At 36.1% G+C, this 23,518-nt stretch overlaps 3 protein-coding genes across 3 annotated transcripts; 2 read left to right on the top strand and 1 right to left on the bottom strand.

Moving 5' to 3' along the window:
• Positions 1-699: 699 nt before the first annotated feature.
• On the top strand, positions 700-3,434 carry LOC306868433 (COMM domain-containing protein 4-like). The gene is made up of 8 exons (XM_079414593.1): positions 700-747; positions 962-1,033; positions 1,107-1,172; positions 1,259-1,298; positions 2,053-2,172; positions 2,246-2,326; positions 2,406-2,582; positions 3,084-3,434. Exons 1-8 carry the CDS (start codon positions 745-747, stop codon positions 3,122-3,124), a joined length of 600 nt encoding a protein of 199 aa, XP_079270719.1. The 5' UTR covers positions 700-744; the 3' UTR covers positions 3,125-3,434.
• A 1,357-nt stretch (positions 3,435-4,791) lies between these two features.
• On the top strand, positions 4,792-8,010 carry neil1 (nei-like DNA glycosylase 1; the record flags this gene model as incomplete). Its single annotated transcript, XM_079414441.1, is given in 8 exon segments — positions 4,792-4,899; positions 4,901-5,250; positions 5,804-5,876; positions 5,880-5,923; positions 7,256-7,358; positions 7,447-7,540; positions 7,713-7,834; positions 7,942-8,010. Coding segments are annotated over 8 exon segments (963 nt in total).
• Positions 8,011-8,997: 987 nt separating this feature from the next.
• On the bottom strand, positions 8,998-22,463 carry man2c1 (mannosidase, alpha, class 2C, member 1). Its single transcript, XM_079414701.1, has 26 exons — positions 22,118-22,463; positions 21,755-21,880; positions 21,560-21,683; positions 21,405-21,475; positions 21,155-21,332; positions 20,871-21,060; positions 20,451-20,557; positions 20,130-20,240; positions 19,952-20,044; positions 18,882-18,998; positions 18,694-18,789; positions 18,462-18,607; positions 18,139-18,262; positions 17,528-17,649; positions 17,364-17,449; positions 14,326-14,487; positions 14,081-14,163; positions 13,895-13,989; positions 13,699-13,803; positions 11,843-11,999; positions 11,611-11,754; positions 9,985-10,094; positions 9,793-9,872; positions 9,573-9,712; positions 9,376-9,479; positions 8,998-9,303 (listed from the first exon to the last, which is right to left on the bottom strand). Exons 1-26 carry the CDS (start codon positions 22,216-22,218, stop codon positions 9,198-9,200), a joined length of 3,078 nt encoding a protein of 1,025 aa, XP_079270827.1. The 5' UTR covers positions 22,219-22,463; the 3' UTR covers positions 8,998-9,197.
• Between the last annotated feature and the right edge of the window lie 1,055 nt (positions 22,464-23,518).

Raw genomic sequence — 23,518 nt, 5'->3', positions numbered from 1 at the left:
ACTTGCACTACAAATCATTTTGCACTATATGTGCTGCTTCCCCCGAAATCACTCTTCTGTACAATTTAATGTAGCCTACAGTATTTATTTAAAGTTTTTGTATGTATAGTCAATATTTATAGTAGCCTATATGTACAGCCTAGTCAGAGGGTTAACTGTTGTGTGGGTCTATAATTGTTTTTCTTATATTTCTTTTGCTGTATGTTTATATTTGTTTAACTAGTATGTAGCACCGTAGTCCTGCGAGACACGACATATGTCCACACATGCAGCAGAATGACAATAAAGCTCCATTTGACTTGACTACATTAAATAATATACAAATCATGCAATACTAAACAGTGTGTTTTGAGGGCTTAGCTAATCAGGCCAATGACAGATAATTACTAATCACTCTCATTTTTTGTATTAGATCATTCTCTCATTTCACTAATCAATCTTTTTTTTTTTTTTTTTTTAATTAAACAAAGTGTCATTAATGATGCTTACATTATAACGTGCACATATCTTTAATCTGGCCATAACTGCAGGTGTCGGTCTTAACACCCAAGAAGACTTAGAGAAAGTATGAAATAAGTTGAATGTTATTATAGATTGTAAAGGGTTTTTATAATTAAATACACCCGAAAGGTCTAAAATGAGCATTTACACACTCCCACCGGTAGGTGGCGGAAATGCTGATTTGCCGCCGTTACTTAGCCTTCCAGAAGAAGAAGAACATCAGCTGACTGCCTTAATATCAGAATGGTATTATTGATTTGATTTCTTATTGAACGATAGCTCGATTTATTCTTTTTTCATGATTGAAACCAGTAACGTTACAGTTATATTATGTGCCCGCTGTGTTTAGGGGATAGTTATTTATTTATGGGTAGCGAACACTAATCGTTTAGAGCACGTCTTAAAGGCCAAGACGTAAACATTCTTAATAAACTCATTTTGATGATTTCTTTTATTTCAGAGGTTCCGATTTTGTGGCGATCTGGACTGTCCAGACTGGGTCCTTGCAGAAATCAGCACCTTAGCAAGAATAGTAAGTGTAACCTTAATAAATGTTATGTTTCCGTCTTGACTATTTCTGCACAAAACATTGTTGTTGTTCACAGTCGAGCGTCAAGATGAAGCTTCTGTGCGTGCAAGTCATTAAAGACCTGCTTGATGAAGCCATCGATGTAAGACAGCACTGGACACAGCAGTCATGTTAGAATGTCTACTAAATACATATTCCTCTAACTACTGAATGATTATATGTTTTCAGTATGACAAAGTTTCTAAACTAACCTCAGATGCAAAGTTTGGTGAGTAAAACCTGGTTTCTGTCATGTGAACTCAGCAATAGTAAAGAGAAATAAGATAGTGTACTTGATATAATTCTGACCAGTACTGATTGCTTATATTTTTTTCCCCACGTTATGGCTGATATTGACATTTTATAATGTGTATTAAATATTAAATAATGTAATATTAAGTATAAAAAACTAAAACGAGTCATTTAAATGCTTTAAAATATTAGAAAAAAATATTGGAATTTATCAAATATAATTTAGAAAGATTGTATATGATTTTTATTTATTTTTAATTTGTAAAGAAATGATAGTTCAATTTATTTTATACAATTAATTTAAGTATTGTTATTAAGACTATTATAAAATGAGTTTGCCATGAATGATTTGATGCTGATATGGCAAATAAATACATAAATAATATTAAATTATAGCCTACGAGTGAATTTAGGCTTCACAACATTATAATACATCTGTAATCAGTTGACAATTAATATTTGAGATTTGATATAGATACATTTAACAATGTCAATTATTAGTGTTTTTAAAAATTAATTGTAAATAAACACTAGATAATGTCAAAGGTAATGTAAAAACTGAAGAAATGAGCAGGACAATGCAATATCAGTAAATTTTTTAAAAAGGCATATAATTGATATTTATTGTAAATTGTATTCAATATTATGCAACCTGCATAAATGCATTGTCTGTTTATATTTTATGCCATATCTCTTGCTAATTTGTCAGTCTATTTTTATTTATTTCCCAGAAAGTGGAGACATTAAAGCCAGTATAGCAGTGCTGAGTTTTATTCTGTCCAGTGCTGCCAAGCATGACGTGGACAGTGAATCTCTCTCCAGTGAACTACAGCAGCTTGGCCTGCCTAAAGGTAAGGATATCTGCTTTATCAACTTTTTTGAAGTTATACTTAAAACTCAACTCATTTACATGTCCATTTATAGAGCACACCACCGGCTTGTGTAAATCATATGAGGATAAACACGTCGCTCTACAGGAAAAGCTAAGGGAGAGCAGCCTGCGCTGTGAGTATTACCAAAAAATAGAAGAAAAATAGAAATACAGTCCAGATCGTGTAATATCCTGATGCTTGTCATGTGTCAGTGGGTCGCCTGGAAGCGGTGAACTGGCGGGTCGATTACACCCTGAGCTCCAGTGAACTGAAGCAAGTGAATGAACCCACAGTCCAGCTCAGACTTCAGGCTCAGGACCCCGAGACAGAGTCCACACAGACCACCACTGTCTCCATCACTGCGGACAAGTTCAGAGTACTGCTAACAGGTGACTGATCAGTACCATTTATGTATTTGAATTGCATATAATATTTCCATCCTTTCGGTTTAAAGTAATAAACGCAATGTGATGCATATTTTATCAGTCATACTCACATTAAACTGATAACAGTTCTGTTAATAGTACTAATAAACTGAATGTGTTGTAAAGCATTAGTTCACTAAAAAATGAGAAAATGTACTCACTCTCAGGCCGTCCAAGATGTAGGTGAGTTTGTTTATCAGATCAAATTTGGAGAAATTTAGCATTACATCACTTGTTCCCCAATGGATCCTCTGCAGTGAATGGGTGCCGTCAGAATGAGAGTCCAAACAGCTGATAAAAACATCACAGTAATCTATAATTAATCAACACGACTCCAGTCCAACATCTTGTGATGTGAAAAGCTGCTTGTTTGGATGGAAATTTTATGAAATACAAATACACCTTTTTTTTAAGTGTATATTGTATTATGCAATTATTGTAAATTTCCATGTTTTTCTTTTCCAGAACTGAAACAAGCTCAGACTATGATGAATGCACTACAGTGAAGCAATCAGCGTTTGTTGAATAATATTGCTGAAATGTGCACAGAAATCTGTGCTTCTGAGAAAGAAAAGAAAATGGTTTTTCTAACAATGTATTTTGTATAGCGTTTCATGTCCTGATTAGTCAAATGTGGCTCAAATTGAGCACCAACTTTTATTCATTGTTTTTGGACCAAATGTCACTTGGAAACTTAATTAGTCACTTGTTATCCAGAGAATCATGTATTTGTCTATGTTAATGTCATGTGTATTTTGTTAATGTATTGTTTCTTTTTCATTAAAAAAGCAGAGAATAAATAAGATAACACCAACCGTTCAGTCTCACTGTGGCGTATTCACAACCCTTAAAAATAGCCAATAAGCCAATTTATTTTGGTAGATTTTATTTGTTTTATGAATAAATGGGCATATTATGGGAACGGTGTGAATTTTAAAATGTGAATGCATGGCATTTAGAGTTTATTCCAGTTTAATTCTTAAATATTCATTGTTACGGATATGTTGTGGGTTTCTTCTTTTTTTAATCTCTTGGCCTTGAGACTATCTATTCAGACCAGTTGGAAATCTTTAGTTCTGAGGATTCCTCAGGGGGAAATTGTAGATAAACTCATTTAACTGTTTGGATTTAAAGTATATATTTAGACTACCCACAAAAAAAAAAGTTCATAAACAGTAGCATACAGCGCGAGTTTCCCTGATTATATAACAAGCTTGAGGAGCAAAGGTGGGTTGGTGCACGATTCGCTTCAATTAATTTAATCATCGATTTGCTGAACATGATCCGACTTTGTTTTTCACGTAGATATGCGACAATTCAAACTTTGCATGTAAGTTGCTTAACACTAATAGCACACTTTCATAATCTTGAGCATCGTTCAGCATGAAGGAAAGATTTCCTCAAAACTAGCATGCTGGTCAGATGCATTTTTTTTGTCATTAGTGTACACTTATTCATATAGGAGTATGAATGCTATTATTGTCAACATATTATGTGCTGTTACTTTGGTGTGTCTTTATATTTTAAAGCTTAGAGGCTCAAATATGGTTGCTAAAGTATTTACACTTATTTGGAAAAAAAATAAAATTGTGACAAATGGCGGGAAATACAGAATAACATTTTTCTAAATATGTACACAGGTTGTAGAGGTGACTGAATTTGGCGAGCAACTTTCAGTCCTGTTACTCAAGTTCTAAGAAAAAAAAAAATCTCCCATTAATTATGTGAAATATAAAATTATTACATACTAAGAATGACCCTTTCCTGCCAGACTCTTAACGATTGACAGTTTAAGTTAGGCTACATGTTCAACTCTGTTACCTTGGTCATAAAAGTATTCACTTGTGTCTTTTTTAAAATGTATGTCTATTCATTTTGGATGTTCATGTAAAGATCCAAGAAAACTGCAAAACAGATTTTTTTTTACAAATTGTAGTTACAGAGTTGCAAAAATCACAAGATATTTAGTTCAAACTTAGATTGAAAACAATTTAGTTTGACTTCCTGAGGTTTAAAATCTGAAGGTTAAGCACCTCTTATTTATCACCCATCACAGTTTTTCTTTTTAGAGTCTTTAGGCCTTATTTTGTTCCTTGTTCTCTGTAACAACATCTGAACCCTTGCCGTCTCACGTTTAGGTTTCTGACACCCCATCTTCATTTCCTGCTCAAGAATGCCGGAAGGCCCTGAACTCCATTTGGCCAGCCTATATGTCAACAGGAAGTATGAAGGGCTTGTGTTTAGTGGAGCCGTAGAGAAATCTGAAGTGAATAAAAATGCTGGAGGTCCCATTCTGCTGCGATGCCTACTGCATCAAAGCCCAGTCCAGAGGAAAAGAGGTCATACTCACCCTCACGCCCATTAAAATTGATGACGACAGTAAACGCAAGGTCGCCAAGCTTTTTCCCCAGCAGCCGATGGATGTGGTTTTCCGATTTGGGATGTCAGGGTTTTTCCGCTTCACCTCAGTCGACGATCTTCCAAAACATGCCCACCTGCGGTTCTACACGAATGAAAACCCACGCAGGGTGTTGAGTTTTGAGGACACCCGCAGATTTGGCAGCTGGCAACCAAATAGGACCTGGCAAAAAGACAGAGGGCCTTGTGTCATGTTTGAATACGAGAGCTTTAGGTGAGAGAGAAAAGTTATTTGTGACAGCATTTCACAATGCATTAAACTGTAAAGACGCGGCCATATTTACCATTGTTAGGTCAATCCAATAGGGATTGGGAGTTTCCCGTCAGTGCAAAAAGACTCTCCTCCTTTAAGATCTCCTGACCAACAAAACGCTACTTTGTTCGAAAGTGAATTCATCATGTGCTGTGCTATTTACATCGCTACACTGCCGAGACAATGGACCTTTTTTTGCAAGCAAAATTATGCTTAAATATTGCTTATGTGATCGCACTTAATAGTCACATTGTATACATTATAGAAATTAGTAAAAAAAAATACAAAGTTACATGTTTTGACTTTGTGCCGTACAATTTGATTAGTCTCCTGTTCTGGTTTGACCAACACAGCTCGTACAATGTTACATCATGGAAATTAAGGTCAATGCTGATATTGGGCAAAATGCGGCATTGGTTTCATATTTTTATCCTGTTAACGGCAGAGTTGCAATTCATATTAAAAGGTCGGTTTACAGTGTTGTCAGCTTAAACTGTGTATTTAAATATTTCAGGGAGAATGTTCTTTCAAATCTGTCTGACAACACATTTGACAAACCCATCTGCGAGGTGCTCTTAAATCAGAAGTAGTTCAACGGGATTGGGAACTATCTTCGAGCAGAGATTTTGTTCAGGTAACACACTTTCTAATGTTTCCCAGATTTGATGCACTTGTCAGCTGGCCATCAGTTGGAACCGACCATTTATTGCTCCTAACATTGCATTCGACAACTGTCTTTTTTTTTTTTGGCCAATCTATGTCATTTCCCAAAATTGCAAGCTGTCATGTCTGAAAAGCGAAAGTTAATTGCGAAGGAAGAGTGAATACATTCAGCACAACAAATTTAATTTTGTTTAGGATTGTCATTTAATTTGATCTTAAAATTACACTGACATAATTTGATTTAAAATAAAACCGCTGTAATAGAATGGAGGACCAAACCTGCAGAAATAAATAAATGTATGTAATGACAGAAAAATAAGTAAATAAATGACTTAATAGAAACAAAAATTTGAATTTATTTCTTAATACTTTTTCCCTTTATGTATAATTTTCAGAATTTTTACATTTATTTTTATTCATTTTAAATTTCATTTACTTATTCTTTCATATATTTTTATATTTTATTTGTTTTAGTGCTATCAAATAATTGCAATTAATTGCATCCAAAATAAAAGTTTTTGTTTAGATAATGTGTGTGTGTATACGGTGTATATTTATTATGTAAATACACACACATGCATGTATATATTTAAGAAAAATATAAAAATTAAACGTAAATATTTTCAAAATATATACTGTGTGCGTATATATATATATATATATATATATATATATATATATATATATATATATATATATATATATATATATATATATATATATATACACACACACATATATACACACACAATAAATATACACAATACACTTACATATATAATATAAACAAAAACTTTTATTTATAGATTTATTTTTAGTTCCTGCTGCTATGGTCCTTCATACTATAACACCTTTATGTTTTACTCATTACATAAATTGATTGCATAAGATATTTTAAAGGATTTTATATATCTAGATTTGATGTAATATTACAAAGCTGAAGTAAAACAATTGTTTTAGCTCAATTTTAAAACAACTTTTGATTCTATATTACATTTCTTGTTCATATACGCTTTCATTCTTTCTTGTCTGTTGCTTGAAAAAAAAGTGCAGTCGCTATCGCAATCAGCCCAGTTTGCCCAGTTTTGCCATCAGAATCTACCATGTAAAAATCATGAAAAGTGCATTTCTAAATCTCAACTTTAAGAATAAAACACATTGCTTAGTTGAACAATCCACCATTGTTTTACTTAATTGTACATGAAACCTTTGAACTTTTCCTCTCTTTGATGGCCTACAATCATGTCAATCTAAATCTAATTATGAGGAAAAGTAACTGATTTCCCTTCTCCATTCTTTTCAGATTACAAATCCCTCCATTTGTGAAGGCACGGACAGTTCTAGAGGGACTTGTGCTAAAAGACGAGGATAAAAAGGAGGTCAAAAATGAGATTACAGTTGTAGAGGTGAAGGAATTTGACCTTCTTGTCTGTGTCAGTGTATTAATTGGCACTTTGTTTGGCATAAATCATCGCCTTGTTCCGTTTCATTCAGTCAACAGATAAAACCGGGAAGAAAGGGGTGAAGGCTGAGAACCCAGACCTTCTTTCTTTGTGTCACACTGTTCCCTTGGAAGTGGTGCAATTGGGTGGGCTTACAGTGCAACCAATTGTGATTCATTAACTGATTTTGCAGTTTCATGCAAAGCTTTGTGTATCATCATGATACTTGCATACGTTTTACAAAATCCCAGTGTGACTTTTTAGTTTTAGATCAGGATCCATGCATCTGCTTTTTTACTTCATTTTTTATACCTTAAGGTGAAAATAGTTATTCTCCAGCAAAGGGGAAGTATTCTGTGCTTCAAGCCTGGATGCAGTGTTACTGTGTGGATGGAATGAACTCATTAGGTGACCACAATGGACGGACAATTTGGTTCAAAGTATGCACGTGTAATTCTCTGCAAATCTTAATTCTAATCCTGGAGACCATTCTGAAACACATTTAGAGTTCAATCTGATTTTGATTCAGTGCTTGCTTTGCTTTTAGGGGGATCCTGGTCCTATGGTGCCCAAAGGTAAAATCCCTCTACAATATAAACAGATGATTGAATGTTAAAGTCACATGTAACTAAAAATATTCCTCCATTAGGTGCCAAATCTCGCAAAAGTATATGGAAAAGTAAGACAGATGATCACGATTACACTGATTCAAAAGTGAGATGTCACTACTTTGTATTTCTGACACTTGAGTTCACGAACAGATGCAAGAACTTTAAACAACATCTGCTTCACTCTAGAAAGCCAAAAAGACACGCACTAACAGCACAGCGAAAGCAAAACCTGCTAAGAAAAAGGACAACATAAAAGGTAAAGAAAGAAAATGCAACCTCCAAAACACAAAATGCTTCAAAAAGACGAAAAAAAAACATGAAAAAGGTCAACGCAGCACCTGCAGGTGAGAACAAGAAGCCAAAAACAAAAGGAAAGAGAAGCTCAAAAGGTCAGAATCTCACATTCACTATTAATTTGGCTACTTTCAGTATTAGTATTCAGATCCTGATTATACTGCAATGTTGTCCTTTCTTAAGTTCCTCCAAAGACCGGAACGAATACAATCAAAAGCCAATGTGTGGAGGAAGTGATTAAAACTAAAAGGAATTCTGTAACCTGCAGGAAAAGCACAACAAAAGGTATGACTTCAGTCTTTTAATACTGAGGCCGACTGCTCTGAAAGTTGTTGTGTCTTGTGATGTTAATCGTTCTCTGGATTTTATTTTAGCCACAGCGGAAAAGAAGTGGCACACGAGGAGGCCGTTCCAAATGATATCACTCAGACTAAATCATCAGAATGCTTTTGAGCAAGAGGTGAAGTCAACAAGCTACTGTAATGGACCACCCAGACTTTTTATATTCAGTAATGATTTCATAATCCTTTTTTAAAGTAAACAAGAAATATATGTAATTAAATATATATATTTTTGTTGTGTAAAATGCCTGCTTGGGGTCTTATCTTTTACTTCTAGTGTTTAATCAACCATATTGACTACCTTTTTCTTAAGATTTCACAAACAAAGAGTTGACGGGGAAAAAAGAACCAAGTAATCCATTTGAAATCTTACACTGAAATTGATTTATTTTTTTTAACAAAAAAATAAAGATTGTGTGAAAAAACTAAATTGAAACGGTTTTAAAAAGTCAAAATGTGTATGAATATCATGAACCACAATTTTCCAAAGTGATATCAGCTACTTGGGGAAAACAAGTGATTCAAGTACCATCATAATCGATATGCAATTAAATGGATCACTGTATAATTAAGAGGAGAGATCTGATCTGAAACGGTTTGAATGTTAAGGATATTCCAGAGGACATAGGAATACTGGAATCAGGACGCTCCAGGAGATCACAACTGTAAAGACAATAACCTATGAGAATAGTGTTCTTAACAATACAGCAATGTTAGTATTAATTGTTTACTCACTGCCATGCTTCTTGGATTGGAAGGGAAGTTGACAAAGTCGTAGTCACGCTGCTTCCGTGAGACTCATAGAGGCGAATAAGTAGGGCATTCTCTCTGCTTTCCGCCTGCATGTGACAAAAAGGAAACTGTTTGTACTGAACACAGTGGACAAAATCTGTTAGGAGAGGTCACTGACAGGACATTTCATGAATGGGTACCTGTTTTACAGTCTCCAGGATGACAGCAGCAGAGTTTACAGAAAATGCACTCCAGGGTTCAGCAATGACGCCATGAAAGGTGTGGAGAGGGAAGTTCAGGTTGTAGGCGTACTGGATAACTGAAGCATCCTGAAAGAGGCCTTTTCACATGGACTGGTGTTATTAATGGTTGTCTGAAATTGATTTATAATGGTTTTTAGATTCAAGAAGATTAACCAACCTGTGTGTGGCATCAAGGCGTAGGTAAAATCATGACTACCCATATCTGCATTGGCATCTGGTGCTTTTGGAGCACGCAATCTGTGGAAAAAAAAAATGGTGATATTAGTCAAAACATAACATTTTAATGACCTGTCTGTACTTGTGTTTGAAAGATACTGCTGTGTTTGTTCATTCTGTGCGGGTAGCTTACAAGGACAAGGTCATGATGTTTTCATGGATCGAGTATCCATATTTGGAGTCATTAAGAAGAGCCACGCCAAAGCCATGCTCAGACAGATCAGCCCATTTGTGTCCCCACACCTATACATTAAAACATAAGTTCATTATGTAAAGTTTTTCAAAAGAACATAAAACCACAGATGTTATAAGGAGGAGACATGGCTGAGAAACACATGGGAGAAACTGCAGTGTTCACCACACGGTGGTGTTGAGAAGCACAGTCTATTGAATTAAGAGAGACAATTGTCCTATTGGCGAGGACACTGTCTGGTATTTTTGGCCTAGAACGTGCATGGGCATTCATTGGACCAACTAAAAGAAATGTTGCCTGATTTGAACTAAAGAATCAAGGTTTATCATGCATTTTTATCAGTGGACAAGTTATGAAATGTACAGTACACTTGGCAAAAAGTGTCCCAAACAGAGTACTTGTGGATTTTGGTGACTCGTAGCTTTAGCTACACTAAGTCCATCATGTTTACAGACCATAAAGCAAGGTTGAGAAACTCTGGCCACTGTCCACTGTACAGCAGACTCCATTAGGGTTAGAACTAAACTCTGCAGGGCAGTTTATAAATGAATGTTTTTCCCATTTATAAATGAATCTTTGTGGCCACAATGTTCCATTCCCAGCCCACAGTATGCCAACACTTGCCCCACTGTGCCCACACCTAGTCTATTGTGTAGAGATACTAGGGCTTTTGCAATGCATAGTTCTAGGAACTAGCCAGCATGGTGGTTCCTAAAGAACCATTTTCCTTCTCAGGCCGTTTTCCTGGTTGCATTCACAGCGGCAGCAGGAACTCTGAAGCGGCTGACAGCTATGTCTTAATTCACGCCATTTACAAACATCAACAACCAGTGAATGGAAGACGCCATTATCAGAGCTGTTTCTGTTGTGTTGTGGGTCTCATGATAACGGAGATGGAATGTAAACGCACAATTTACGTGACTGAAAGCATCAAAATCTGACTAAATCTCCTGTGACAAATTGCAGTGTTACACATTATCGAGTCTGAGAAAAGAACACAACGCTGCAGACAACAGGTAGCCAAATACCGTTATTGCTGTTTTCATTGTTCGTGGAGTAAATATTTTTACATGGCTTTTTAAAACTGCCAGGTAGCTGGTGGTTTGTGTTTGGCCAATTACACTTTCAATTACACTTACGTCACCGGTAGTTCTACAGGACTCTTTTTCTGGTGTGAAAGCCCCTACTGTGGACATGTTATGGGCCCCCAATGGAGAGAATTGTGGGCTCAAACTCTGGTTTGTGTGGGCCAGCCCACACTTAGCCCCCACTTTGGGCTGTCCCACTCAGGCCCCACAGTGTGGGGGCCATACATGCCCTCTATTTCATGCCGGTATCAGGGCCCAAAGCGGGCTGCCTGCATGTGGCTCAATTCTCTGCACGCAGTGGGCCCACATGGGCCCCAAAGGGGCATGTTTGCTGGGTTGTAGTGCCCTTTGCTACACCCACAATGGTGAGGACACAGTAGACTATAACTCAACTACTACGAAGTGGACTCTTGACAAGAACTGCAAGGACTGAGAGTGATATTTGTATAAAAAAAGGATTAAACCAAGCACACACTACCTCAAAGCGAGCCCAGTCCCAGGATGTGTTTCTATGAGTGGGCCTCTGCAAGTGTCCAAACTGAATCTCATAAGTAGCATTTGGGCTGCGCACCTGCACAGGGAACTCCACCTTCAGAAACTTATGGGACTCTTCCCAGTCCACCTGGAAACAAGACAGCTGTTATTCTTCACCAAGTTTCTTGAGCAAACGATTGATTAAATATCAAGCATAAGATGACAATCTTTGCTACCTGCGTGTTGAATTTGATACAGGGGCAGCAAGCATCCAGAAGAATTTCCTGTCTAATAGTGCTTTTTCCACTAATTCTTAGCGAGAAAGTGACGCAGCCCTGAAGTCCTCCTGATCTCACCACTTTGGCAGGCTCAATGACCTCAACTGCAGGCTTCCTATGACAGTAGTATTATTGCCATCAAGATTATTACATTAATTTGGGTTCATTCGGAGTTCATACACACGGTCAGAATTGTTGGTACCCTTGGTAAATATGATCAAAGAAGACTGTGGAAATAAATCTGCATTGATAATCCTTTTGATCTATTATTAAAAAAAAAAAAAAAAAAAAAAAAAATCTAACCTTTCATTGGAGAATAAGAATTTGAATTGGGGGAAATATCATTATGAAAAATGTTTTTAATCTAATACACATTGGACACAATTAACGGTACCCTTTTATTCAATACTTTTTGAAAACTCCATTTGCCAAAATAGTATAGGAGTTTTCTCCTATAATGCCTGATGAGGTTACAGAACACCTGACAAGAGATCAGAGACCATTCCTTCATCCAGAATCACTCCAGACCCTTTAGATTCCCAGCTCCATGTTGGTGCTTCTTCTCTTCAGTTCACTGAAATGGCCATAGCAGAAGCTTTGTTTTGTGCCCAGTGACCCATTTTTGTGTTGTTTTTGAGGTTTGTGTTTGGATTATTGTCCAGTTGGAAGATCCAAACATGGCCCATTATAAGATTTCTAACAGAGTCAGTCACTTTTTGATTTTTTATCTGTTGGTATTTGATAGAATCAGTGATCCCATGTGTCTAAACAAGATGTCCAGGACCTCCAGCAGAAATACAGGCCCACAACATTAAAAATACAGCAGTATATTTCATTGTGCACAAGGTGTACTCTTTATCCCTGGATCCACCAAACCCATCTTGAGTGTTTGCTGCTAAAAAGCTATTTTTTTTGTTACATCGGCCCATAGAAGCCAGTCCCATTTAAAGTTCCAGTCGTGTCTGACAACTGAATATGCTGGAGATTGCTTTTAGGTGAAAGCATTTTCTTTTCTTGTTTTTTTTCTTGAAGCCCTCCGAAACAGCGTGGTGATGTAGGTGCTGTTTGATCATTTTTTTAAAGGTTTTCTGACCCCGAAACTCAACCTTTTTCTGCAATTCTCCAGCTGTGATCCTTGGAGAGTCTTTAGCCACTCAAACTCTCCTTCTCACCGTGCATTAAGACGATATAGGTACACGTCCTCTTCCTGGCAGTTTCATAACATTTTATATTGATTGGAACTTCTTAATTATTGCTCTGATGGTGGAAATGGGAATTTTCACTGCAAGGTTACAGAACACCTGACAAGATTATTTAAAAAAGCTCTTTTCTTAAATCCACTTTCTAATTTGTGAAGCTCAATTATCTTATTCTTTGGTTTTTCTTATTGTGATGGGTGATTAATTTGGAATTTGGCCTTTGTTTTCCCTCCTATTTATATTTCTGTGAAACAGGAAGCCATGGCTGGATAATTTCATGTTCATAATCACACTGGAGTGCTCAAAATTGTGAATATGAATGGGAATATACTTCAGAGATATTTTACTCATAAGAATTTCTAGGGGTGTCAATAATTGTATCCAACATGTATTTGAGAAAAAAACATTTCATAATGATATTTCCCCCATTTTAATTCTTGTTCTCCAATGAAAGCTTAGATTTTTTTAAATAAAAGATCAAAAGGATTAACACATTTATTTTCACAGCCTTCTTTGATCATATTTACCAAGGGTACCAACAATTCTGACCACGTGCGTAGCTGGTTTCATACTGGATCTGATCCCACCCACTGCAGTGACAAGAAACAGGCTCACCTTGTCTGAAGGTGGTAGTCCATCACATCCCAGGCATCCCAATACAGAGGCACATCATCAAACAATGCAAACTGGTTCCCAAAGCAACCATCAGAAATGGTTTCCCTGGAGTCATAAAATAGTTTCTTGCAGTAAGTACTGTAAACAACCTTATAAGATTTTGCACTTTTCTTGAAGGCCCTACATTATGACTCACCTGTTTGCTTGAAGCAAAAGCAGAGACATCAAACGACCCGTTTGGTCTATTGTGGCCTTCAAAATACCATTCTCCATAATAATAGTCCCATTGACCTGTATCACACAGAGAACCCACAGAATGACGAAAGTGTGTGGGTTAAAGTAAAACATTGAATGATGGAATATTTCCAAGGGAATCAAGTACCATCTTTGTGACAGAAACAGAGTCCTTAGGTTCTGCTGTCTCTGTGACTTGAGCTACACCCACGCTAGGTACTTTCACCAAGGCTGCAGGAAACAGGTAGGGACCATAATTGGGGATGTAGTTCAAAGAGCCTTTCTCTACTTTAATGAAATCTTACCCTATTATTATATGATTAGGAGATGTCTTTGAGGTTGACCCAAAATAAGGTCATTTGAACAATGTAATGTTTTGTCTGTGGGAAGTACCTAATCTTGTTTGAGTGTCCTCCGTTGGCAGTGATATGACTTCAGTCCTTTCCCAAGGTAAAGTATTCAAAACAGCTATGCTTGATCCTGCACCCTTCCCAGTAGAGGATCCCAATGATTCACAAGCAGCAAGAAGAAGTCTTGACCCTGTGGTGCGTATCTCTGAAAATATGAAGTTCATTAGATCATCTGATGATGCAGTCCATGGGGCATTATAGGTCCGCTGGTTAGTTGAGTGATTTGTTGAGGCAAATTAAAGGGATAGTTCACCCAAAAATGAAAATCCTGTCATTAATTACTCTCACGTTGTTCCAAATTTGTAAGCCCTTAGTTCATCTTCATTCACAAATAAGATATTTTTAGTGAAATCTGAAAGTTTTCTGACCCTGCATAGAGAGCAATGCAATGGACACATTCAAAGCCCAGAAAAGTGTCAAGAACATCATTAAAAATAGTCCATGTGACTTCAGAGGTTCAACCATAATTTGATAAAGCTACGAGAATACTATGCGTGTGCAACGAAAACAAAAATAATGACTTTATTCAACAATTTCTTCTCTTCCGTGTCAGTCTTCAGTTCTGATGTAGAACCCAGATGCGCTGTGGCTTGTTTACAAGCAGAGGAATGCACACATATGCGTCGTGGTACTGTTGTGAACGTGTGTCAAAAACTAATGCGGGAGAGAAGAAATTGTTGAATGAAGTCATTTTTGTTTTCTTTGCATACAAAAGTATTCTCGTAGCTTCATAACATTACAGGTGAACCACTGATGTCACATGGACTATTTTAGCAATGTCCTTACCACCTTTCTGGGCCTTGAACATCGTAGTTGCGTTGCTGTCTATGCAGGGTCAGACAGCTCTCGGATTTCATCAAAAATATCTTATTTTGTGTTCCGAAGATGAACAAAGGTTTCACAGGTTTGGAACGACATGAGGGTGAGTAATTAATGACAACATTTTATTTTTTGGGTGAAATATCCCTTTAGTACAAGTTTTTTTTTTTTTTGCACATCAAGGAATTTATTCAGTAAATGTGTTTCCATTGAAGTTTATGTGCATGTCTTCTTATTGGATAAAAAAACAAAAAACAAACATCTGCCTCATTTGAGGGCATGTTTTTTTTTGTATTAATGTGCATTTTAAAACTGTACGCACATAGAAAAATCTTCTAGTATTGTGAGATGAACATTTCATAATTTAAGTTCTTATTCCTCCACCGTAGTTCTCAAATATGCCATATGAGGATGCATTACACTCGTTTCGCTGTCAGCAACACTGAGTTCCACTGCTTCTCATGAGTCTCAAATTTGAGTTTGCAGAAGTGTGTTTGAGATTGCTGAAGGGCAACTCTTTTAATGGCTTAAATTTCAATATACTGCCCACACAAAGCCATCAAATTACATCAGAAGACCAGGGGCCTGTTCTTCCTACGTCGCTAACTCAGTTAGCTGGATTTGATTGTTGCTGATTTCACTTGATCTTGGATCATTTGCTTCTTTGAAGCTCATCCTGGACTTGCTGTCATAGCAACAGGTCTGTAAGCTTAAACCTGCTCGGGAGCAGTCTTATTTCATGTAAACAGGATTATCTTTTTAAGCAGAATTGATTTGATTTATTGAATTGACTTAATATCTGCCCCAGCCACCACTACTTTATTACAATAGTACCCTACTGGTCCAGGGACAATAATTTTAAATGTAAATAATACTAATTTGAAAATAATATAATAAAGTCGTGTAGTCTATAATACTATAGACACAGCCAGTTTTACTAATTGAAAGATTTTTTTGTCATAAAATAATTACTTCATAATTGTATTAGAGTCTTACACACATGCTATACAGTTCATTTGAGTGGTGACATATTATGGGAGTGGCTTGATGGAGCACAGGAAATACAGATAACATGATCTTGACCCTTAAGAAACTTTAATTAATGCCGTCATAACAAATCTGGGTAACACTTTACAATAAGGTTCCATTTATTAACATTAGTTAACATGAACTAAGAATGAACAATACTTCTACAGCATTTATATCTTAGTTAATGTTAATTTCAGCATTTACTGATGCATTATTAAAATCACAAGTTGTGTTTGTTAACATTAGTTAATGTAGTGTGAACTAACATGAATAAACAATGAACAACTGTATTTTCATTAACATTAACAAAGTTTAATAAATAGTGTAATGCATTGTTTGTTCATGTTAGTTAATACATTAACTAATGTTAATAAATGGAACCTTATTCTAAAGTGTTACCCAAATCTGTTTCAAAAGATAAAATTAAATGAATTGCTAATTACAAAATTGAAGTAAAAATGTAAAGCCTGTACGAACTAGAAAACGTGAATATAACTAATTGGGGAAAAATGTAAAAAAAACAAAAAAACAAATAAATTAAAAACTGCACATTTCATTTATCTGTTATAAAATGTATGTAGTTTTGTTCGCTTGTCTGTTTCCTTATAAAAGTCCAGGAATTTGTCAAGTTTTTTGTCAGGTGTCTTTTTTTAATTATATGATGTCATTATGTTGCTGTCTTGCCACCAGCCAATCGCTGCATTGCTGATCGTGGTTTCAAGTATTGATACATAGCCCCTGTTAAACTAACCCATGAACACGCAATTATCTCAGATAACTCAATCCGGTCATACTAATCATCAACAACAGGTGCGTTCGAAGAACCGAACTGTGTCATTTGATCTCAGATTTAATAAGCGACGTACGAAGAAAGGGCCCCTGGAATACAATGCATGAATTGTGTGGACTACTTTTTGGTATTTTATGATATTGATCCCCCTACCCCATATTTCAAGCTAGACATGGACAGTCCCCATTCACTTTGATTTGTATGGAAAAGAACATCTTCTATTTTCCACTATGAAAATGAAAATAACCAAGAGTTGGAACAACATAAAAGGCAAGCAATAAAATAACTGGATTTTAAACTATTCATTTTATACTACTACTTATTCTTCTAAAATCAATGGTTAGAAGAAAATATACAGACAGTAGTACGGGCAGATGACTTACCGTCATAGTACTGTAGAGCATCCTCAACAACCATCTCAATACAGCTGCCAGGAATCACGTCATGGAACTGATTGAGTAGAAGCAATCTAAAAAAAACACCAGAGAGTCACTTGAGATCTCAGCTATGCGATTATCACTAGGATCTTTGATGCATTAGCACTTGCCTCCACAGCTCTTGAAGTTTGCATGCTGGGTATTTGAAGCTCTCTTTTTTACACAAGGCCAGACAGCTAGCCACTTCAATGTTATGAAGCAAAGCTTCACATTGGCGGTTTCCCAATTTTATCTACAGAAAAAATATTAAATCGAGGCATGAGCGTTCAGACATTGACAGTGTTCATATTGGAACACTAGGCATATTAATAAATAATCACTCCCTTTTAATATCTGGGCTGGGTTTCTCAAAACCATCATGACTCAAGTTGATTGTAGAGAAAATGGTTGTTACGATGAAATTAGGTTCACAATGCTTTTGGGAAACCCAACCTAGATGAATAATGTTGTGAACTACACTTTCAAGAGGAGCTTAGTCAATCATCACTGAGGTAATCTAAACACTCTTAAAGATACAGTAAACAACAACAAAAAATTAATTTGTCATGTGAAACAAAAGTAAATGTTTTAAATGCAAAATCTTGACTATTTATTTTAAAAAGTGTATTATATGCCCCTTTATCAAATCATGCACTGAACAATGAAAATGAATGCAGGTGCAATTTCACTAATTTGATCAATTTGAAAGAGCACCATTGGGTTTTGAGAGATGGAAACACACCTTTGCTTGCGTGGTGTAAGTGCCATTATGCAGCTCAAGGAAGAGCTCGCCAACCCACGTACACAGGAGGAATGAGTCTGCTTCCAGCTGAGAGAACAGGACATCAGGACTTGACATCTGGACCCTTGATGACACAATCACGATCATCTCAAATCATTACTAAATATAGACCACTGATTCTTGTAATCATTCATCACTGACGTCATGCATTTGTCTCACAGGCTAAATGCGTTTTAATGTTAATTTTATTATATTATCTGGTCTAAACAGCAGGAAATGAATGTTTTGTGTTACACCCTCAGACAGATGAAAAGGAAACTGACTTTGGCAGGTAATCAGTGTCACGAACACGTTGTAGACGGTCCAGCATTAGCTGTGTTGGGCCACCGCCCCCATCTCCGAAACCAAACAATACCGCGCTGTGATTGGCTCGTCCCTTGTCTTTATTGTTCTTCACTGTATTAATTAGCTGTGTTGAGCCAAAGTAAGGAGAAATGAGATGGGCGCTCGTTAAAGGAAGCTCTCAAATAATACATCACATGATGACAGACTTACATCTTCCACTTTTCCCTTCATCTCATAGGAGTTACCAGGAGGAAAATGAGTGAGAACCTGTGACCCATCAATACCTTCCCAAAAGAATGTGTTATGCTGGTGGAAAGAGGAAAGATTTATGTGCTTTTAAACATCAAAACAACCATAATAAGGAGGTTTTCACATGCACAGATGTGGTAGGTACATACCGGGAATGTGTTAACAAGGTTCCAACTTAGCTTTTGAGTAAGAAAACGAGAAATCCCACATCCTTTCATGATTTGAGGCAGCTGTGCGGAGTAACCAAACGTGTCTGGCAGCCAGAACTGTGTGAGATACAGTAGACAGTGATTTAGTACAGGAAGCGTGTGTGTGTGTGTGTTTTAGAACAGTGACTAGCATAATACATGAATCTGTAGAATCTGTGTATGCATTACTTAAATTATGCAATTTAACATGAAATGCAATCAGATTATGCGTGTAATTAAAATTAAATCATTGTAATTAGATTTAATTAGAATTAGAATTAATCTTTTTATACATTTGGAAAATCTTTCAGTTTTTTTTTGGAATTGCCCACGCCGGCCACTAGTCAGGTGGTTATAATTACATTCATACATCCTACTTATAGATGTATTGCTTTGTCTTTGTTTTTTGGTTAAAATACACAAATGGTTAATCTAATAAATTTACAAGAAATACCTCCTGAGATTTTAAGTTAATATTTTAACAATAAATTAACAACACATTTGCATGGTCGGGGCTCTCTTATGTCAGTTAATTCTCACTTGACATGCAGGTAAAATCCTGACAGCGTAATGTTTAATGCACTTCATGTTGTTGGTAAGAAAGAATGGAATATATTTTCTTTCTCTTTCAATTTTTACATCGACACAGTTTAAGATGATCCTATTTAAATCAATGTAATAAATGAGACAGAAGTAATCAAAAATTTTTTTTTTTCATTATCTCTTCTCAAGGCCCGTGTGTGGGTTGTGTCTGACAGATATACAGCCTCATGTGCCCTCCTTTCAGGTTCTCAAGACCTCCTCAGCCTTGGCAGAGAAAAGATGTGCACTGTTTTTCTTTCATAATCTGTTCTTTCCTAGTAAACTGCAGATTTATTTTAAAAAGATATTAAGACCTGGTCAACTGTGCCCATGAGTTACTGCATGCACCTGCAGCAACACTGATAACGAAGTAGAGAAGATATATGAACTGTATTGAGTCATAAGAAGTGAATGTCATTTATCATTTTTTTTTAGACAAATAGAAGTACCTCTTTACAATAATGTCCAAACTCATCCTTGAAGAAGTTCTGTCCGTGTAGAAACTGTCTGACCATAGATTCCCCAGACGGCAAGTTGCCATCCTGATACAAAGAAATTTTAAAGATAATTTTAACTAGTTCTGAACAGAATGAGGTGAAGAAACGTACACAAATATTTTCATCCTACCATTTCCACCCACGTGCCTCCGACCGGAATAAACTGGCCTTTCTGCACAAATTGCTTCATCTCTGAGAACAGGCTCGGGTACCAGCTCTTCACCCACTGGAACTGCTGTGCCTGAACATACACGTTTGTTTTTGATGAGAGCATTTCATTGATGTCTATTGTATTGTACCCTAACCTTAAAAAACCTTTTTACATGTGAATTAACACAATATTTAGTAAGTTTATTAAGCATTTTCCATTGCCTTACGCCCTTGGTGAAGGGGGTTCTTTCTCACTGTGCCTAAAAAGAAATAAAATCTGTAGGCATGGTCAGAAACGTACTTGTGAGCATGCAAAGACTAACTCTGGGTTCTTCTCCATCAGTCTGATCACAGTGACCCAGCTGCGAGCACACTTCCTGATGGTCTCTTCATATGGCCACAACCAAGCTGAGGAGGGGATTGAAAACATTCGACATGACCTAATATTTGTAATGTTTCCCTAACATTGAAAATTTTGGAGTTAGTAAGACTCTTGCACATATTTTACCAAAAAATAATAATAATATAAATATATATATTAATTCTTTGATGAATAAAAAGTTAATGCATCCTTGCTGGAAAAAAGTAATAATTTCCATAAAAAAAAAAAAAAAAAATTGAAGGCTAGTGTACATTTTAACATATCAACAGCTGTATAAATGAAACATAAAACTATTTGTGTCATAAATAGTGAAGTGATCTAACATTTATTAAATATTACCCGAGTCAATATGGCAGTGACCCATAGCATGCACCACATGTTGACTCTCCCCATTTTTCTGGGCAAAAAACTTCTGGGCTAGACTCCGAGCAGCAGGAAATGAACTAGGATTGGCTGGATCACATAGATTCACCATCTCATTGGCTGTAAACAAGGCCTGGAATCCACGCTGCTCTCCTTCTCCTAGTATCTGTCCAAACACAGTGTAAAACAGACCAGAAACATGTATTTAGTGCATAATATTTTGATTCTCTGCCAACTTAACCATCACAGTGTCACAATACCTTGGCAATATCCACAAGCATCTCAAAGTCAGTGAGAAGCTCTCTGACGTCTTGATTGAAAACAACAAGCTCGGCCTTCTGGAGAGTGAACTTCCGGTTTGGGTCGGGGGCGGCGATCATGGAACCTTGTCCGGCTCCAAAAAGTCCATTACATGCAAGTTCCACGTATAGGGTAATGCTGAAAATTGAGATTAACACATGAAGATTGAACCAAATGCAATTCAGACTATTCTATTAGATTTCCACTTACCCATGAGGTTCACTGTCCTTCAGGCACTCGGTCAGAACATAACTGGTCTTCTCACCTTCTTTGGTCAAACCCTAAAAAATAATTCACATTGAATGCACTCGTAAACATTCTGCATGGCATTCATGAGATCCTGATGTGGGCCTAGGTCTCCAGACCTGGATTGGTTGTTGATCCCGCCAAACCATTCCTTCTCCATCGCTCTCCCATCTCAGGTGCACCTCCTTCCCTCTCCAGGTCTCTGGGATCTTCAAGACCACTTTGAACCAGCACGTCCACCATCTGTGAAACATATACAGGCAATATACTACTATACACAGTATGTTAGACTGTAAATGTTTTATGCAACTTACGTGGGCCCGAATGCGTCACCAACTTTACAAGGCTGGAAGTTTTGCTGGACGGCTTCTGAATAAGGAATACGCTTCTCTGACAGGAACACAGAGATGGATTGAAGCGGATGAGTGTCTCCAAACAGTCTGCAGGGAATGAGTGTTTAAATCACAGCTCATAAACCATCAACCACAGTAAACAAGGTCAAAGGTCCTTTATTAACCTTCAAAGGAATAGAAAGAACTACTAAATAATAATTATTTAACGATATATAGAGTAAAATGTATAAGTTTAACCTGAATTTGCATAAACATGAATAATGAAATAACCAAACAATAGTATGCATAGAAAGAAACAGTGTGCATAAAAGTGCACTTGCTTACCTTCCTCGAAGATTGCAGTCTGTGAAATATATATCGGAGATGAACTTCTCCGCTCGCTCCAGTAGAGTCCGTCTGTTTTTCAGCACGGGTTGGTGGTACATGATTAAAAACTAAAGAGGTTATTAATGATGAGATCAGCTGCAGACACGTCTCTGCACTTGTACCCGGAAGTACATTGACAATAATAACAATCAGCTGTAAATCCGAGAGCCTCGGTCAATGAACACTAGAGGACGCCATTGCATCAAGTGTTGCACCATCAAAAACTACAGCACCATGATATTCAGTCACTTCTGTTTCATGCTCTTATTCAGTTTTATTGTCAAAAATATAATGCACAGTGTGTATTTACTTTCAGCTTCCGGTAGTAGTTTCTCTCTCTCTCTCTTTTTGTTAGCTAGATGAAGATCTCTTTATAATATCATTTTATTAATCTCATTATATATCCTGGAAACAATTCATGCCTTTATGGTTTGTTTTTACTACTTTTTAAATGTATTTTATTTAGGCTATATAATTATATTGTTTTATGCTTTTACCCAATCCAGATTTTAAAATGCATGATCACAAAACTATGTTTATTAAAATTGTGATGATCTATGATAATCAAACAGGTAAATTACCACAAACATTGTTAAAATGTTATTTAATTGTAAGTATGGGTCATATGAAATTAAATTTATATTGTATTTAATTTACTATTTATCATTAGATATAATCTCATATACTTTGTAAATTTAAGATTAATATTTAAACTAAACAAATATAGTATATTAAATTATATTAACTTATATAATTAGGAAACTTGTTTAAAATGACTATTTAGTAAACATATAGGCCTATAATAATATTATAGTTAATATTTATGATTGAGGTGTATAGCAGGTGTAACGACACCCATATAAACCAATAAAGCACATTTGATTACAAATACCCCTGCCTTCCTTTTGTTAATCATCCAACCCTTACCAATTTTGCACTAATTTCCTCACATAATACATTTATATTTATTGCTATATACCTATATGTATTGTTAATTTGTGATTTTATTTGTCTTTTTGTCTTCTGCTACTAGGACTGTTTACATCACAATAAACTACCTAGATTTGAAAAGAAGTGGCTTGTGGAGACTTGCTGATTATTTTAGACTTGGATTATGAAATTAGTTGAGTTTTTGTGATGTAATCAATTAATTTCTGACATAATCATGATCTGATCATCAGATGCTTTGGAGATTAACTCCTAACTTTTCTTTGTTGTCCTGTTTTTTTTTTTTGTTTTTGTTTTTTTAAATTGTGTCTTGGTTTTCGTGGTATACAAAAAGTTTGAAAATATTAATTATTGTTATTTTTGACACGTGAATGCTATGAAATTATATTTATAGTCTAATTTATTATATAT

The sequence above is a fragment of the Barbus barbus genome (genome assembly GCF_936440315.1).
Source record: "Barbus barbus genome assembly, chromosome: 50".
Classification (NCBI taxonomy): domain Eukaryota; kingdom Metazoa; phylum Chordata; class Actinopteri; order Cypriniformes; family Cyprinidae; genus Barbus; species Barbus barbus.
Note: the sequence above shows the minus strand (reverse complement) of the source record. Positions and strands in the feature narration are given on the sequence as shown.

What these genes read in the sequence shown, in the direction of transcription:
- LOC306868433 (XM_079414593.1), top strand. An exon ending in TCAGCACCTTAGCAAGAATA is followed by an intron (nt 1,034 to 1,106) that starts GTAAGTGTAACC and finishes TGTTGTTCACAG; the next exon opens with TCGAGCGTCAAGATGAAGCT. An exon ending in GCAGCTTGGCCTGCCTAAAG is followed by an intron (nt 2,173 to 2,245) that starts GTAAGGATATCT and finishes GTCCATTTATAG; the next exon opens with AGCACACCACCGGCTTGTGT.
- man2c1 (XM_079414701.1), bottom strand. Translation starts at nt 22,218, where the DNA reads ATGTACCACCAACCCGTGCTGAAAAACAGACGGACTCTACTGGAGCGA. An exon ending in TCACTGCCATATTGACTCGG is followed by an intron (nt 20,558 to 20,870) that starts GTAATATTTAAT and finishes TCCCCTCCTCAG; the next exon opens with CTTGGTTGTGGCCATATGAA. An exon ending in CTTTTGCTTCAAGCAAACAG is followed by an intron (nt 13,804 to 13,894) that starts GTGAGTCATAAT and finishes TTATGACTCCAG; the next exon opens with GGAAACCATTTCTGATGGTT.